This window comes from Bemisia tabaci, chromosome 4 (assembly GCF_918797505.1).
Source record: "Bemisia tabaci chromosome 4, PGI_BMITA_v3".
Taxonomy (NCBI): domain Eukaryota; kingdom Metazoa; phylum Arthropoda; class Insecta; order Hemiptera; family Aleyrodidae; genus Bemisia; species Bemisia tabaci.
In genome coordinates this window covers 42720099-42738484 of record NC_092796.1, presented here as the reverse complement: position 1 = coordinate 42738484, position 18386 = coordinate 42720099, and the positions used below count along the sequence as shown (strand labels likewise).

The 18386-nt window shown below is 40.8% G+C and overlaps 1 protein-coding gene across 1 annotated transcript in view; it reads left to right on the top strand.

Annotated features, from left to right (window-relative positions):
* Fife (regulating synaptic membrane exocytosis protein fife) overlaps nt 1-18386 on the top strand; it is a 362382-nt gene that overhangs the window by 183618 nt on the left and 160378 nt on the right. Inside the window, exon 4 of the mRNA XM_019046280.2 lies at nt 11924-12309. Coding sequence (XP_018901825.2) covers nt 12274-12309 — 36 coding nt within the window. The 5' untranslated portion in view covers nt 11924-12273. The remainder of the gene's footprint in view (nt 1-11923; nt 12310-18386) is intronic.

Below are 18386 nucleotides of genomic sequence, written 5' to 3'. Positions count from 1 at the left end.
GGACAAGGGACTATGGCGGTTAGGCGTCGCGGGGCCCGAGAGACCGCTGTTAAAGCGGCTCTTTATCTATATATGTAACAATACAATAGTTTGTCGTTACACTCGGCGCGTAATTAGGATTTTTCTAATTTTCTCTTAATCGGAAAACAAGAAACTTACGACAAAAACCGCAAAAAAGCGCCAATTTTGGTGTCTTTTTTTCAGTTTGCTGCTTGTCGCGCGTTTAATTTTACCGTGAGCAGAAAGAATTTGACTCAGCTTGTAGATAGTTTAACGAGTTTTAACTGTGGAAATAACCAATTTTGTCGTCTGATCAACTCCTGGCAAGTCACAGGCTACAATCCGCCAAAAAGGCCGATTTTAAGCAATTTTTGCCAAATTTGGCAACATCTTGGTGACAATTTTTTTATGAAATGGTCAAATTCGGATTCAGCGCCAAAAATTACATAGGAAACCATGGAATTAATGCTACCCGGTGTTTTTGGAGGCTAAAATTTCTATCCGCCCGGACTCAAAAAGCGTCGTCGCTCCATAAAGCTGTTCACAAAAATGATGATATCTCGCGAACCAAAAGTTTCCCAGCGAGCTATAATATATCGATGGATGCGAAATCGAACGAACTATCGATTAGACAACTTTTTATTCAAATTTGAAGATAGCTTTTTTGGGTATTTGCGAATATGTAGCATTTGTCGAATTTAAAAATCGGAAATTTGGCAATAATGCATGTTAAAATTAATGCGACATTAAAAACATGGTCATATCCTAAAAGTGCGTAATTTTTAGAGAATTTTCGTTAAAAACCGCAACTTCATAGCTCAATTTTAATGCCACTTACGGAATGTGCCTGTTTTCAACTTGGCAACGCTGTAGCGCGCGGGAAAAATTTCGGGTGAACTTGCCAATGCCGGAAAAAGGCGTGTCTTGTGATAGGGAACAACATATCCAACTCCGGGCAAAATCCAAGCGTTGGGTAAAATCGCCGATTTTGAATAACCCTCTTACATAGCCCCTTCAATTCTGAAGATATTACAAACGAACTGTACCTTAAAATTTTCATATCCCAGAAGCAAAAGTTCCCATGACGAATATTGCTATCGCTAGCGATTGCAAAAACCAACTTGTTTCCCTCTTTTAATCATTTTTGTGCAGTTTCTTTCAACAAAACTTTTTCCCCTCTTTTATTCATTTTTGTGTAGTTTCTTTCAACTCGCCTACGGCTCATTGAGATTTATATTAATGTCATCTTTTGGAAAAGGTGTTATAAATATTTGCCACGTTTTAAAAATGTGAATGTTTTTAAAATGAAGTAATATTTTCATTACAAAAGAAGGTATAGTAAGGAATATTTTTTATCGAAAATTTTAAGGATAGAAATAAAACAAAATATTCAGTATTCACCAATGACAATTTGACGAGATTAATCAAAAGAAAAAAGTAACATTTCATTTATAAAATGACTTACCATAGTTACGCCTCCTTCTCTCAATTTTCTCATTTCAATATAATTTTACATACGGACTAAAATATAACGCTTGGACCAAGTCTTTTTTGCTTAATTTACGCGGGGACATAAACTATGCACTGGACAAAACAGATGCGCGTGGACAAAAATTCGTTGACGGAATGTCCTAAAACCGAATACCATCATAAACACCATCTGTGATTCTAATACTTTCATTAACTAAGTTAAGAGATTATTTTTGGAATTACGGTTATTGAGGAAGGAAAAAATTCTATAATTCATTTTAAATAACTTCGAGTGAATCATTTTTCAGTTGTGGCTTATTTTGTGAACATTTTCAAAATTTTCGGGGGTAAATTTACCCTTAGACCCTCAAAATTTCTTTTCCCCAATTTCTGTCTATTAATTGGACTACATTTTGCAATTTGGGACCACAATTTCTGGCTCAATGTAGAAACAACGTATGCACCATTAGTTTCCCTATGCACAGAAGTATTTCTACGGATGAGCCAGAAATTGTAGTTTCTAATTGCAAAATGAAGTCTAACTGGTATGCGGCTCGAAGATCACTATTTAGTGGTCCTGTCATCCGAGTTTCGTCCAAAAAAGCCGTAGTGCCATTTTGATTCCGTCCCCTTCAATTGTCCGACGCGTCGTTTCAGTCAACGAGCTCCCATTGTATTTTTCTCGAGCCGAAATCCCGGCGAAATCCGCTAAATTTGGCAAATCCGCGAGGCAGTCACCATCAAGTGAACTTTTGCAGTGTGTGGCCTGTAACTCTGTTTGTGCGTTGATTAAAGAAACCGTCGCGCTGTATCAATAACGAAAGCGAGCCCAAACTCGCGGCGGGAAGTTGGCTGGTCAAAGTAGGTTGTGAGTTACGCTTTAAAAAGTTTGCTACCTCCCCCCTCCCCCTCTACCCAACCCCCACCTCCCCCTCCGCAATTCCTACCCGTTCGGCGCAGTCGATCGTGCGGGATTTCTTAATTTTCCATCGAGGCGAATCTCGAACCGAACAGGCGAATTTTCACACGAGATTTGGTAACGCGGATCTGCTGTGCCTTAATAATAAGTCCCTGCGCTCGTAAACTTCCATGTTTATGGGTTTTTGAAGAAACCCCTACAACAATGTTGCCGATTGTTGACGGATTCTGCGGTGTTTCTTTTGCATCCTGATATGTCGTCACCTTCCGGGCGAAGTATCACAAGTGCCGCGCGACGTTTAAAAATTTCCGCCGACTTTTTTTTTTTTTTTTTTTTTTTTTTTTTATTTTTTTTTTTAAGATCAATTGTTGGTGTAGTCTGTTTGAAAATTTCTAAACATATATTTCAAAAATTGAAACGTAATATTGTTAACTGTTGTTCAAAATGTGTACAAAATCTTGAATTTTGAATACTTCTTGTGCAAGTCGTCACCTTCCAGAGAAAGCATCGCAAGCGCCATGCGACGTTTAAAAATTTCCGCCGCCATTTTATTTTTCTACTGATAAATTGTTGGTTGAATCTGTTTGAAAATTTCACTGCATTTTATCGGGAGCACAAGGAAAATTCAGTGAAATTTTCGGACCGCTTCGTTGAACAATTTCTTTGTAAAAAAATAAAATGGTAGCAGAAATTTTTGAACGACGCATGGCGCTTGTGATACTTTGGCCGGAAGGTGACGCTGCATCAACAGGCATTCTATTGCTGTGATTATATCTATATCGATTGGTTCAATGTGTAGACATAGCCTCAAAAGTCAATTGAAATTGTGTGGTAACGGGTTTTGTCATGGGAACGGAGTTCCCCATGATATTAGAATCGTTCCGTTGTGTTGGGTGAGGGACCAGTACGTGAGCGGCACGTACACCGTTGAGTGAAGGCGCGTAAAGCGCGATGCGCTATGAGAAGGCGAGGGGAATGCCTGACACGCGACGATACGCCGCGAGAACCCTAAACCGCGGTGGACAGCACCGCGAGAGGTAATCTGAGCCGCCGCGTACAGCGCAGCGAGAGGGACGCCTAACGCGCAGCGAAGCGCCGCGAAGGCCCTAGACCGCGGTGGACAGCACCGCAAGGAGCGCACTGGACCGCCGCGTACAGCGCAGCGAGGGAGGTACCTAGCACGCAGCGAAGCGCCGCGAGGGGCCTAGACCGCGGTGGACAGCACCGCGAAAAGCATACTGGACCGCCGCGTACAGCGCAGCGAGGGGGATACCTAACACGCGGCGAAGCGCCGCGAAGATCCTAGACCGCGGTGGACAGCACCGCGAAAAGCATACCGGACCGCCGCGTACAGCGCAGCGAGAGGGATACCTAACACGCGGCGAAGCGCCGCGAAGATCCTAGACCGCGGTGGACAGCACCGCGAAAAGCATACTGGGCCGCCGCGTACAGCGCAGCGAGAGGGATACCTAACACGCGGCGAAGCGCCGCGAAGACCCTAGCCGTGGGGACCTACCAGGTCCTCACCGAGTGAAGCCCGGTGAGGGATGAGCCAAGAGAGAGCTCGGCGAAGTCCGCCGAGAAACGCCTCAGTGAGAACACCGCGGCGATCTAACAAGCTTTGCGCTAGTGCGCTGGAGAAGGTCCCACGGAGATGACTCCAAAGGGCTACCCGCAGTGATACACTGCAGTGAAAGAGGAGAGAGAATCCCGCGGAGAAGCTCCGTTGGGATGGCCGCTGTGAAGCACTGCGGAGAAAGCGGAGAGGAAGAGTGAAAATGGCTTACCAATTTTCCAAGCGAAAGATGACAACTGATCCGTTCGGCTGCTGGTTGCGGAATGAATGATCGAGGAGCGCGGAGCGCGTATTTATAATGCCCGTGCGTGTGTGGTAGTGCGTGTATTTGCAGTGTGTGAGTGACGTCATGCGGCGGCCTGCGCACGCGGGTGGTGACAGGTCGTGACAGGTACGGCGCAGCGGCAGAGCCGGGCGCGGGCGGTTGCCACATCTACTCTAAATCCGATCGGGCACGGGCCGGTTGCCGAGTCTACCTTGAATCTGATCGGGCCCAGATCTTGGGCGCGAACACGTTGCTTTCGCTGTGGGATTCCCTATACCTCTGCGACCTTGAGCGTTTCGCCCAGTCTCCGATTTTTGGTTGATTTTCCGATGTTTCAAAAACCGTTGTATTTTTTAGCCAATCATGTCTCTACGTCAAGTTGTGTTGATTGCTAAAATTCGCTTTCAGCGAGTTTTTTTCCACTTTGAGATGTCGTGTCTGACTAGTAAATCTGCGCAGAACCACGAAGTTCCGTTTTTAGGCAAATCCTTTTTTTGGGAGGTTCTGATTGGTTATTTTTCGCCATCAGTTTTCTGTTCGTTGGTGCAAAAGATCGCCTACCTCGGTGTTCTTGAGAAGCCGCCATTATCCCACCTCAAATTTGAAAAATAGAAGTATGAAATAATAACCATTGTACAAGGTGGAAAATTGTTCTGGAGGACTCGTTACGGATAAAGAAGTCAAAATCAGAGCTCGATTGATTGATTTAATTCATGGATACGCAAATATTGCCTTAGCTCAACTGCTGCGATCGGAATGCATAATGGGATGAACCTCGAGACACATGATAGCATAGGCAAACAATGTCTCACAGAGAAAGGCGCTTATTGTTAGCTCGTTTCTCTCATATCGAAGACGCGAATCGCTCAAGGACAACTCTTGTGATAAGTCCCGCCCATCGTCCGAGTCTTTTAAATGCTATTTTTTCTCCGATTGCCGTGGATCTGTGGTAGCCTAGTTGACTGACGCGCCCCATTTTTTTGTTAAGGTGCGGGCAATAGGTGATCGGGAGTTCGATACCCGGCGATGAGAGTTAATTTTTAATGGTTGTATTGAATATTTTAGACTAATCATCAAAAAATAATTAATAGTAGATGATAAATGTACGAACATTTTCTCGTGAGTTAATATGTTAAACAAAAATACTGGAATATACCTCCTTCATATAATCAGCCACATGTTCCCCCAAATTAATGACGTTATTTTCTTTTTTCAATAAAGTTAATTTGCATTCAACGTTCGTAAGTTAAGCAAAAAGTACCTATTGATACAAATAGAAAGACATGAAAATAGTATGTCTAACATTTCAGTTGTTTTTTTTTTTTTATTATTTATTTTTTGTTTTTTTGTTTTTTCAATAAAACAAATTGACTGGGACTAGAATCATCGTATCTCTGAAGACAAAAGCTAAGTTTTTTGATACAGAAATACTAATATATTCATCCTTTATATAATCAGGGAGATGTTGACCCAAATATTGATGTATATTTTCTGTGTTCGCCCAAATTAATGATGGTATTTTCTTTTTTCAATAAAATTAATTTACATTCTACGTTCTTAAAGCAATATTTTCTCCAAAATTCAGCAAAAAATAACAATTTATACCTACGCAAAAAGTAAATAAATAAATAAAGCAATGACATGAAAGTAGTATAGGTAGTACACATCTAACATTTCGGTTACATCTATTTGAATGAAAAAAATGGCAACTTAGGAAGCACATAGGTCACTTATCGACGGTGAAACTACCAACCACGTATCTCGGTTTGCGACGTCGCAGACTTCCTGTCATACTTTATTTTTTAAATGAAAAGCTACTTAACGTCCAGTCTTGAAAATTTCCGTGATTTCTCCTCTTCGTGCGGAGAAAATTCTGTGAAAATTTCAAGGAATGATATTGATTTGGTCTACTTCAAAAAAATAAAATGTGAGCGGAGATTTTTAAACACCGCAAACGAGATACGTGGTTTGGTAGTTTCACCGTCGTTATGATGCGTATTCGGGCATATGCGTAGAGTAAAAATATCATACTTTACGCCGAAAAAACGAAACTGAAAGTTAAATGCGTTAACTTCCAAAAACCATACATAATCCAACGAAAATAAATAATTGGTAAATAACAGCTTTCTTGTATGCAAAGAAAAAAAAATTAAAAATGTTAAAAAAGAGATGTCGACACAAAATTACATAGCCCCTTCAATTCTGAAGATACTACAAACGAACTGTACCTTAAAATTTTCATATCCCAGAAGCAAAAGTTCCCATGACGAATATTGCTATCGCTAGCGATTGCAAAAACCAACTTGTTTATATTTTTATTGGTTTTTAATTCTTATGAGTACTCCATGGCAATGAAAAGTGAAGGTGTTGGAATGTCCACTTTTTCAGCTTTTCTAACTTAAATCTTAAAATTTGGGTTAGAGTTTATGCGTTATTGTTATGAACAAATCGATTTATTCAACCAGTATTGAATACGATCTATTAGAAAAGCCATTCTTAGGATGGATCCTTCGCCTGGAGCAATAAATTCTGGATCCGAATGATAGATTTCAACTAGATCAGACTTCAAGGAACATTAATTATAGCCGGAGTCTTTCAAAACCTTAAATTATGGTCACAAGTATGGTTTTTATTCATCGATAAATCGGTTAAACATTGAAAACAGGAGATTGTCCAAGATTGTACAAGAAACAAGGAAATCTCAAGATTTAAGGTAACTTCCTGGTCTCCTACTTAAGTAGCCTAGTTGTTGATCGCCGTAATTAATCAACTAACTAACTAAACTATCATAAACAATACCACAAACCTACACGATCCGTTCCCTTTTGCATCGTAGTCGTTTTTTCTCATATATTACGTATTTTTTTTAAGTCAATATCTCCGTCAGTATTACAGACGAAAAAACTTAGTGCAAGGTACTTTTAATTATTTTTACCAGCTCTCAAATTCAGGACTGTTGGAAATCAACCTATACTTATGTTATTTTAAGTTCATTTTAAGTAATCATAAGATATTCATTTACCTAGTTTCATTTTTGTATGTTCACCACTCTGCGGTGTTAATTGACTTATTTCTATGTAGACCCCCCTTGCCCTCCGTCTCCTGACGGCTCCTTGGCCAGGGCCACCCCTCGAAGCATCATCCCCACTCCAGCGCCCCAGATGCGCGCGCATCCTCCGCCGAGTGGAGGACCCCGTCTTCCCAGCGGCCGCTCTTGCCGCTGCGATTCAGTCCCGTTTTCAGAGCCCCCTGCGCTTCACTTGAATTCGAGGCTCCTGGCCTGTCCAGTAGACAAATCCTATTTATTTGCCGCAGAGTGGGTACACCTTGTACGTCACTTCGACAAATAAATCTAAAGTGTGAAACATTACCCCGTGTTACATCACTTACCCTGACTCCTGACTCCACTGAGTCAATTGAGCAGCTACCGGCACGAACTTGGCACATCTTTTGTTAGGTGCGCTGAAAAGTTCGCGCTGACTCTCAACTTGGCTCACGGCACGGACTGGGCACGTCGCTGACGCGCTTAACAGTTCGCGCTGATTGACACTTTTTTCTCTATTTTTTATTATTTTATTTATTTAGTTGAGGGACGTCGAAACCCCCCCAAGGAAAGCCATACTTTATTTTTTATTATTTATTTATTTGTTTTGTGGTTTTGGTTTTGACGGTTCCCGTTCAAGGACCATCAAATGAAGCCTCTTGAAAGTGAGCAACGTACCTACGTACCCAATTTCTCACAGGTTGGCAACACTGTCATGAACTTACTACACTCCGCACTCCCATAGCTTGCCCCTCTCGTCTACCCTTAGCCAAACGCGGTACGATTTTTGGCGGGAGTAAGGTAATTGCCGTCTAACCTTTCTCCAAGCTGAGATCCATCCCTCTTCTTGCGGTTTGCGTGTTTCTAAATTCATCGCTGAAAAGACTTTTCACGTCATAACATCCCTCTTTTCAGCAACGTCAGTGAAGCGGGGGATGGTAATTGCAACCTGCTCCACTTATGTGAGTTTTGAGATCGTGGATTATAAGTCAGGAGGGGGTTTTTCATCGACAAGCGACACACATAAACGTTGTAAGAGGAGGATGAGCATGATTGTACCCTTAAAAGTTCTTCTCTGGGTGTATCGTACTAAGCTCAAAGTTAACCCTCAATTTTGTAAAACCTTCCGTCACTTTTTCTCTGTTATAGCTCCTTTCCAGCGGCCCTCTCTTCTCATGACTTCAGCCGTTTGATTTTAAATTGAGTTCAAATTGTCTTTCTAAAAAAGAGAGGGTATGCATTTTTTTAATAAAAATTATGTTCCCTTCGTCTTTTTCTGAGATTAAAACTTGTCCCTTGATCAGGGTGTATGCACGTCTGACGTAAGAAAAACCCCAAAATCGTCAGCTAATTTCATCATGTCTGGGGAATCAAGAGAAAAGCAGGGAACTTTTTGAAAAATTGTCACGGAGTTTTATTCTTTTTATTTTGGAAAACCAGAAAAAGGAGGGATTATCCTCCACTGAGTTTGTAGACGCCATAGTGGTGGCTCATTTTTAATTCAGAATGAGAATTACAAAGCAGTTGCCATTTTTGATACGAAGTGTTACACAAAACGTCAATTAAAAATGGCATGAGTGCTCAAACATTTCCTGTTGTGCCCTTTTGAGCAAATGTGGGGGATTGAGGAGGGGTCAATCTAACCTCCCAAGCCCTTAACTTACACCCTTTCTTTCAAAATGTTTCGACAAGCGTTCTCCCAAAGTTGCACTCAGATTCCTAGGAAAATTTGTGACGATCGATTTGATTCTCTGAATCAGAAAATGAGAAATTTTCGGAAGAAGAGTTAATGAGCTTTGGAGAGAATTCATTCCGAGAGTGTTCGAAGCTTTATATTTACGTCTCTCTTTGTTCTTGCAGAAGCTTGCGATCAAAAGAAGGGTTTCTGAGAATAATTACCTACAAGCATTTCTTCAGAATAATAACAAAGAATCAAATTCTCGGTGCGTTCATAAGCTGATTTTAAATATTTCGCCTCGTTAATTTGCTCAGTGTTTCATATATTATCAAATCTGTTTCCGGTGAGAGCCCTAAATGGCGGGTGAAGTCCTGATGAAACTCAAAGCGTGTTCTTCAGAGTAGGTTTCTTTCAAAGTAAATTAAGGTGAACTTGGACCCACCTGTTGGGGAAAACGTTCCCTCGCGCCGCGTGGCGTGCTATCTGAGACAGCGTATTTTAGAGATCTTACGCCAGCAATCTAAGCAATATAATCGGATGTCGCAAAGGTTAAATTCGAAGATCACCGTTATTTCACGCCTCACGATAGTTATAAACACTTTATTACACAAGACATTAAAAAAAAAAAAAAAAAAAAAAAAAAAAAAAAAAAAAAAAAAAAAAAAAAAAAAAAAAAAAAAAAAAAAAAAAAATCACCTAGTGATGACTGATGTATGTCGGGGTAATCATTTTGCAAGACGCGTCTCTGGAAATTAGGATAGGATTTCGAAACCAACCGCTCAAATCTTTGATCTATCAGTCATCATTAGACGAGTCTAAGCGTTGACTGAAAATGGAGCCAGCACTAATCGAACGATAAACACGTTCAGAACAAACGGGAGGTGATGATTTTCCTCCGAACTCCTTTAAGCAACGAAAAACGCCTTCAATATTTTTGACGCAACCAACACTTACTGCCGCGTTCGATAAGTTGCTTGCAGACGCCTATTCACTCGCAATGCTGCCGCGCTCCCGAAGATCGTAGTGAGTTCTACAGTGAAGTTTTGAGAAAATGGACTTGTCGACTACTGCGGGAGCGGGAAAGTTCCTAGTGACCTTGGGTTCCTTTTGACGGTTATCCATCTCATCACTCTCATTTTACGCCTCTGTACATCTCTCGTCTATCTCTCGGTAAAATTCGGTAAAATAAAAATGTATTTTCCTAGATTTTTTTTTTACTTTTGTTTTTTATATATTTGCGTCTTTACACACACGTAGAATCGCATGAGGAATTCATATCTGCAATGAAATTTGATGAAAATTGCTCTATTTCCCGCCCTTCGAAGTTAGAAAAAAAGAGCACGAGGTTGTTGGATGATATGAACGTTTCTAATTAATAGTGGTAGTACCTAAATTAATAGTGGTAACACATCAATGAATGAGTTTACTAACCCAAATTTTGCAGTGGGCACTACCAGAATTAATTGGAAACATGTATCTCATCAAAAAATTGGGGTGGTATCACACTTTTAGGAGATATCCCCTCACTTTTTTTCCGTGGTGAGAGCGACAGCTGTTATCTTTTTCTAAACCCGAAAAAAACTTGGCCGAGGAAAGAAGTGTCGTCATGACGTCACTATTAAAAGAGTCCGCTCCCATTAAGACGGCGGCAGAGGAAGGTCGAGGATTTGTCGCATCGTCAGGGCCGGGGAGGGGGGGGGGGGGCAAGGGGCGGGGGTTGGCGTCACCGTGGCCCTGCTCTCGTAAGGTCCCTTGGCATGTCCCGTCTCAGTGTTCGCTGCCCGTCCGCCGTTAGTGAATCCATAATTAGCTGCTTACTTATGCGTCACGGATTAAACAGAGTCCAAGGCCCCGACCCGCTGCACTCAGTAGCCAGACGCGCGTGGAAAGTCGGTAGTTTTTCCGACGCGGGCATTTAATAATAAAGATAATAGACAAAATTTGGTGGCTAAGTTTTAGCCGCGGCCAACGCCAAGGCTCCTAAGGAGATGGGCCAACTGCCCCAATTTGGATCATCACGATCGCACTGATAAAGTGTCCCGGAGATTTTTGCGACTGCTTGGGGGCTTGATTCTACGCGTAGACGTGAATTTTCAACACGAAATCGTTACAGTGGCATCATTGGAACTTGTATTGTGTCAACAACAAGTTTAGACGATGTCAGCGCAGATTATGATCAACGTGGAGCAGTATGCTGTCGTCCGAAGCGAGATTGCCGTAACTTCATTCCAGTAGTTTAAAGTAAAAAAACCAAATCGCCCCCTGTGGGCTGATTATTGAAATTAATAGACAAAGCTATAGAGAAAGGAGATGACAGAAAAATGGAGCGCTCCAATCGGTTGAAACGGGTGGTTGCTATGGACTAAGGGGGAAAATGATGGACTAACTTTCTGAGTCTCTCGTGAGATACCTTTAGTTAGTCTACTACTTACTTCCTTTGTCCACTGCAACCATACTTGCTCCCATCAATAGGGTGTCCCCATTGTCTTCCTTATCTATGGCTTTGTCTATCAATGTCAATAATCAGCCCGCTAATTCTTATTACTGTCGAAATATGGACTCTCTTTACATAAAAGTTGCTCCATTTAACATCAAACTTTACCTCTGCTGTCTTTTGAGACAAGAAAATTCTGTGAAAACTTCGAAGAATAATGTTGGCCTGTTCTCCTTAAAAAAAATCAAAAGGGAGCGGAGCTTCTGAAACATCGGAAAACGAGATACGTGATTTGAGAGTTTTAATGTCAATTTGTCATGTTTCCATGGAGTTCCCTTGGAAATAATTGACGTTAAAAAATTCTTGTGACATTTTAAATAATTTTAAAGATTTGTATTAATTTTTGGATTAGCGGTTAAGATAGGTCTTTTTCCTGTTCAAGTTTGGCTGATCTTAACTTTTGGAAAACTTGAATGAGTAAGGTGTTAATACAGAACTGTCAGTTTTATAATGCATTTATTTCCTTTTCTGTTCACAGATTGTCGGGGCCATCTCCAAGAACGACACCTCTCGCGGTCGGATCGGTTTCCCGCGCATTCGGAACTCACCTAGACCATCGACAATGTCCCCCTCCCTCGGATCGGAACCGACTGTTCTCCCGGTGTGAAAATGTGCTCCAGTGAATCGAAGCGTTCCCGACGGAGGTTCCCGGGACCTCCGCTCATAATTCTCCTGCAAGTCCTGAGATGAACGCGGAGTGAATCGCCGTTATAAAAATGTAAATCCGCCGAGAGATAATTCCCCTAGCCGTAGTTCGTCGCTTCAAATTCTAGATCGCGTTAGTGACCCGCTTTTCTTCCGTCTCCCGTCCTCCGTCTGTCCCCAACCATGATTCCGACCAACGTAATGTCTTTCATGAAAAAGGTAAGCACTTTTGACCCGCACATCGTCGCCCCTCTGCCGCAAGGGCGTATCTCTATTTCCCTACGAAACCTGGAAAGCGTACGCTTTTACGGAGACCAGGGCCCATGTGGAAATTGAGACAAGTCTTTATGCCAAAGAATCGACGAAATACGTATATTTTTATTCGTGTATTTTTATGTAGATGATTTATCGGGAGTGATTGCTGCAAAGAGCATAGCCAGGGTTTTTTTAGAGGTAGAAAATGATCGTTCATAGCCCTCGATCTGAATACTTAAGCGGAAAAGTAGTTTTTGAACGCAGCTCAGTTGGACTGGGCTCAGCTTTGTAAGTTTTAATTCATTTTTCATGCAAATATCTCAGCGGTTTTTTTTTCTCTTAGATTCCGCAAAGTTTTAAGCTTGAATGGGACTCTAGACTAGGTATAAATTGAATCAGTGAGAACGAAAACACACCAAGTAGGTAACTCAAAAATGCTTAATTTTCATTAAAGAGAGTCAGTTTTCATAAAGGTCATTGAAGTTAACGCATCTGTTCCAACTTGGACCTTTAAAGTGTCCTTAAGTACTCGTCTTTCGGCACCAAAACTATTTATCTAGTGCTAACTTCTTCAACAACTGTGCAGTTTTGCGTGTGTTTGGATTATTTTCATATTTTCGAGTTGGTGTGTTTTTGTTCTCGCTGATTCAATTAAAGCATTATGTAACATGGCGACGGCATAAGTCGGCAATCACATAACTCGCTTCGCGACGTCGCAGACTTCCTGTCATTCTTTATTTTTTAAACGGTAAACTATTCAACGGCAATTCTTTAAAACTGCTGTGACTTTTCTCTAGCACTGTTAGAAGAAAATTCTGCGTAACCTTCAAGGAATGATGTCAATTTGTTCTCCTTTAAAAAAAATAACGCAGAGGCGGAGATTTCAAGACACCGCAAACAAGATATGTGATTGCGGACTTACGCCGTCGATGTCTTCTCTATAAAAGTTCACAGGAAAAACGAATCTCACAACGGGAAGTCTGGAAATCAACTCCTGAACAAAATATACGTGTTTTTAATTAACATTGGTTTAATGGTAAAAATACATGTAACATCATTTTTATAATCCAATTTCCATTTGAACTTTTTTTTGTGCTAACTAGACTGTAAATATCTCGTTAAGGCTTTAATTTGCGAACTTTCCGATGTGTAAAACGGATTCTATGTAATATTTTGAAGAGAAAACGTGCGAAGTTTACTTCTAGTTCAGACCTTGTCTACTTGTCCGTCAGGATGGTAACGCGACAAAGTACGCATCGCAAGTTTAGGACAGAAGTATTGGGGAGCTCCAATATTTCTCATGAAATATTCAGAAAGAACTTAAAATGATGCAGTTTTGAGTCGAAACGTCTCGTTTTTTATTAATTGTGTATTTTAGCCTTTTTATTCCACTGTTATCATTGTCTCGGGCTGCTCTTAAAAAATTGTATCTATACTAGATTTAACTGAGAGTGTAATTCTCTAAAACAAATTCAAGTTTATGCATTAATTCTGTGGGGCGAATTCGGTTTCTAACTGTAGAACTATGGCGACGTGTGGATATTTGCACAACGTTTTGTATCAGCACAACAGCATACTCCTCAGCTGGGGCATGACGTGTCGGCCTACGTGACAACTCAGAGATGCACGAGTACATAGCCCCTTGGCATTTAACGACGCGTCTATGATTCTATTAAAACCCTGACTAAGTCCCTCCCCCGCGTACATCGCGGACAGGGCGAGGGGGGGGGGGGGGAGGGGAGCGGTTGGTCAGGGGTCAAAAATCGCGGAGTCATGCGAAAGCACCACCCAGCGCCCCGCGCTTTGATCGTCCGGTATCCCGCTAATGACCGCTGAATATCATTAACGCTGTATGCTTTGAGGTGCCTGTTATGTGGGTTTGTTGCCTGTCGCCACGCACAGTGGCCGGGAAGTCGGCCCTGTTGCTAGGAAAACGGGCACTCCGAAGTCAGCCATGTCTCGCGGGTCCGAGATTGCAAAATTATGACATGCATGAGGTTGTACATAGGATCAGGGATTGTAGTGAAGGAACTGAGATTTTGGTCACGTTGCTGATGGGAATTTGTATTCTATCAGGTGCCAGAACTACTCATCCACAGTCTTTCCACCTAAGGGACCATTCACTCATACGTTTTCAGCCATGACTTTTTAATCCGCGGATACTCACCTACGACCCTTTTCATGTATTTTATTTTTCACCTACAAGCATTTTCATCAAGTTGTTTGTTGCAAAAGTTAGAATGGAGAATTTGCATGCAGAATTTTATTGCTTAATCTGGAAGTGCTTAAAAAGCTGTTTTCACAGTATTTTTTATAATTTCTTTCCGATATGAGAAATAGTATAAAAATAGATTTAAAAGTGACAAAATGCATCGCCTAGTGACGTCATCTGGCGGCATTTCCAATTTAAACACATATATTTTAGCAGATTAGGTCATTTTGTCGTATTTCCTCCAATAATTGTTCAATTCATGAACCAAGGGTATTCTCGGGTTCAGTTCACTCAGTAGTTTCCACTTAAACACGAAATTCATCAAATTCCAGACACCTGCGAAGTCTCTATTGAGCAGCGCTCTCGTGGTTACACCTGAATAACTCGAAACTGGAGTTAGAAATCATGTTCGCCTTCAACTCGATGGATGCAATTTGAGCGGCCCAGGAGTTGAAATGTTTGTATTACGCATCTTTGAACAGCGTGATGTCCACTGAGGAGTGATTTTCGTTGTAATCTTCGTGTTTTTAATGACCACCGCAGTGAAATGTCCAATAACTTTTACTCAATGCTTACCACCGACAACGATCTTGATACTAACACCGAGAATGAGTTCAATTAGTTGAACATCCTTTCAACAATTCAAAATCGAGAAATGATATTTTGAAGTTTTGAACGCGGAAATGATCTTCAAAATATGTCCGCAACATTGATAATCATGGAGGAATAAAACTTCAGGCCTCTTATTTTCGATGGAAAGTTGATACGACTTGGTGCGTTTTTATTATAAACTCGGTCGATGACAGCGTTGCAAAATAACCACTCGCGAATTGTGTTTTTAATGTGAAATAGATTATCACTCCTAACTGTATGTTTCACTAATCTTCCCATTAATCACTCGCAAAAATCAGCAAAATTTTAGACAGGAATTGCCTTGTAATATTGCACAATTAGATTACATAATCGTGCCAGTCAATTTCCGCAGAAAAAATTACCAAAGAGTTTAAATTGAACCGAAGTCATGTCGCTTGAAAAATGAGGAAAGAAAACTCTTGACGCCATGCGGGTCAAAGAGATTAGACATGAAAGACATTAATGCGACCTTTCTCAGAGAAGGAAATGTAGTCGTAAAAACTTCGTAATGTTAAGTTCTAATCTAACATGTTGAGCACTCCAAAACAATTTGTTCAACTTATAACTTTCCTCTCTCTTCTGGTGCAAAAACAAACGGTTCACAATGTATTCTGAGAGAACTTGAAACACTTGGATTATTGTTATGGAGGGAAATATGATGAACGATGTTTAGTATGTATTCTGTTAGTTTTTTATGAATATGTCATTAATAAGTCATAAAAAAATGTATGACCCTGCAAACACGAACATGCGACCACCCTCACATATAAACACTATATAAGGTCATGTATCTGTTTACAGCAATACAGTCAAAACAGGGTGGCGAAAATTCCTGAAATTTAAAATCGTGAAATTTCAGATTGCAAAATAAAGTCCCCTATTTAAAGAATGATTTCTTATTTTCATTGAAATGTGAGAGCATAATTTTAATCGTATCGATCAGTAATTTTTCAATTCTCAAATGAATGACAAAGATATAAATTGAGGATTAGATGCAAACAACTAGAATCGTCTGGTGTTTCTGATTGTGGGTTGCATATCCTGCCCCTGAAGTGAATGTCTCATATTTTTTCTCATAACTCCTAGCCTCACATAATATTTCATGGACGTTCGTGGCGTTCAGTGCAGAAAGAGCATTTCTTAGTCGCGGTATTTCAGAATTTCCAAAGCTAATTTTTATTTTAGGAAGTAAACTATTCGATGAATTTCTTGATTTTCACGTTTTCAGCACCGTAAAATCATAAAGCATATTCGGTAAAAGTTACAAGAAATTACATACCTTTGCTTTAATTCAAACGGATGAAACGTCAGCGAACATTTTGAGATACTGCAACTAAGAAATGCCCTTTCTGCACCCAGCGTTTCATTTTCCATCTCTCATAAGTTATTTTTTATTTCCATGCCATCCTGCATCGAACAGCTCCATATATTGACTAGAGTAGCCCATGAATCAGTCTATCGGTAAAATCTAGAATATATCAAAGTGTTAGCGACACGCGGAGCTGGAACACGAGGATCCATGTTATAGTATTAGGAGTCATCGCATCTTTGGCGAGGCGTGAATGATCGATTATCGATATTTTCCCATTTGAAGCCATGGAAAGGAATCGATTATTAAAGTGTTCGTTGCGAACACCCTGTCTATCGATCCTTCTCCATACGTTTAGAAGGCAGATTAGTCGATTTATCGCAAAACACGCCAGGCCAGTGCATCGCATCGGATTCAAGCCCCGGAACTGGTGACAATTTTCCCCTTGCGCGTCGCTGTTGGCTGTTTTCGTTCCGTGTCAGTTGGGTGTTTGTTCGCGGAATTTCAGTCCGTGTGAAATTAATGTCACAGGCCCGCCCTCCCCAGCACCCAGATATGCGTTGGCGCTGCACCCTCGCCCAGCGAAGCCAGACTTTCGATAGATTTCATGTTTTTCAATGATCGACCAAACCGGCGTTCAAGGACCAACTCAAAATCTGACAATTTCACGGGTTTAGTGGGAGCACATACATGCGGTCGCATACTGTTGAACATACTTCCAGCAGTTTCGAAACTAATTGGACAATTTTCCGTCGGAATGCCCTCGCCGGCCAAATTCGACCCATGCAGCGGAGTTTAGAAATTTGGTAGCAATAAAGTGCAGTATCGTTGAAAAAATGGATGTAATAATAGTTGGAAATAGTTATCGAAAGTAAGAATTTTTCGACGATATATCGCAATTTATTATTGGTTATATTTAATACCTCCAAATTGAGCTATGAACCGAATGTTATTCGATTGAAATACATTTCTATCAACACCGCACTCAGGGGGATCACAGATTTATGTATCATAAAGTATTCATCTGACTGTGTTCCTCCAATAACAACGCTGCTATATCACTTTAGAGTACTTACAAGTACAAAATTAAGTGTTAAATTACGATTTATTCCACCGCATTGTCGCAAAAAATCTTTACAAGAACCACAATTTTTAACACTATTATTTGGAAGACTCAATGAAAGTCATGTTGTACTATTTCGGAAACATATAGCGGGTAAATTTTTGGTTTTTTATTCATTTTTTTCATTTCCCAACTTTCCAATAGTTGGCTTCAGTAGTTCCGCTGCCTTGTTATTAGAAGTGCGAAGTACCTAATTTTCATTTACTGGATCCAAATACCCTCTCATGGAGTTCCTTCTTTAAGGCATCGTCCATTAAAACTGGATGTTAGAATCTAGTTTTGATCAAAGTTATGGACCTGTTTGAAAATGGCGGATGCATAAACTGTTTTATTTCTTTGTGGCAACCTGCCGCCATGCGTTTCACTCGAGCTCTTGGGTGGCTGCCAGGCTGACCTCAACAGGTGAGTGCTCTCCCAGTGAACTTATGACCTGTTGCCGCTCGCTGGTCAACCTGCTTCCTCATTATTCCCTCAACAGAGCCCGTTGTCACATCAGCAGCTCGGACAGAAAAGAAGGCCTTCACTGCAGAAAATTTTCCGTGCAGATTGAACAAGATTTCGCCGCTGTATATATTTATTCGAGGAATATTTTTTGGACAGTCCCAATTCTTTCGAATCAATATCAGGAAATTCAACTTTTCCTGAAGTAACTCTCTAGTGAATATTTTCCTCAACGGAATTTTAATTACCATACGAAAAGAGGTGCATGATCCCCCTTTATTCGATTATTTATTTTGATGAAGAATTTGCAAGGAAGGATTCTT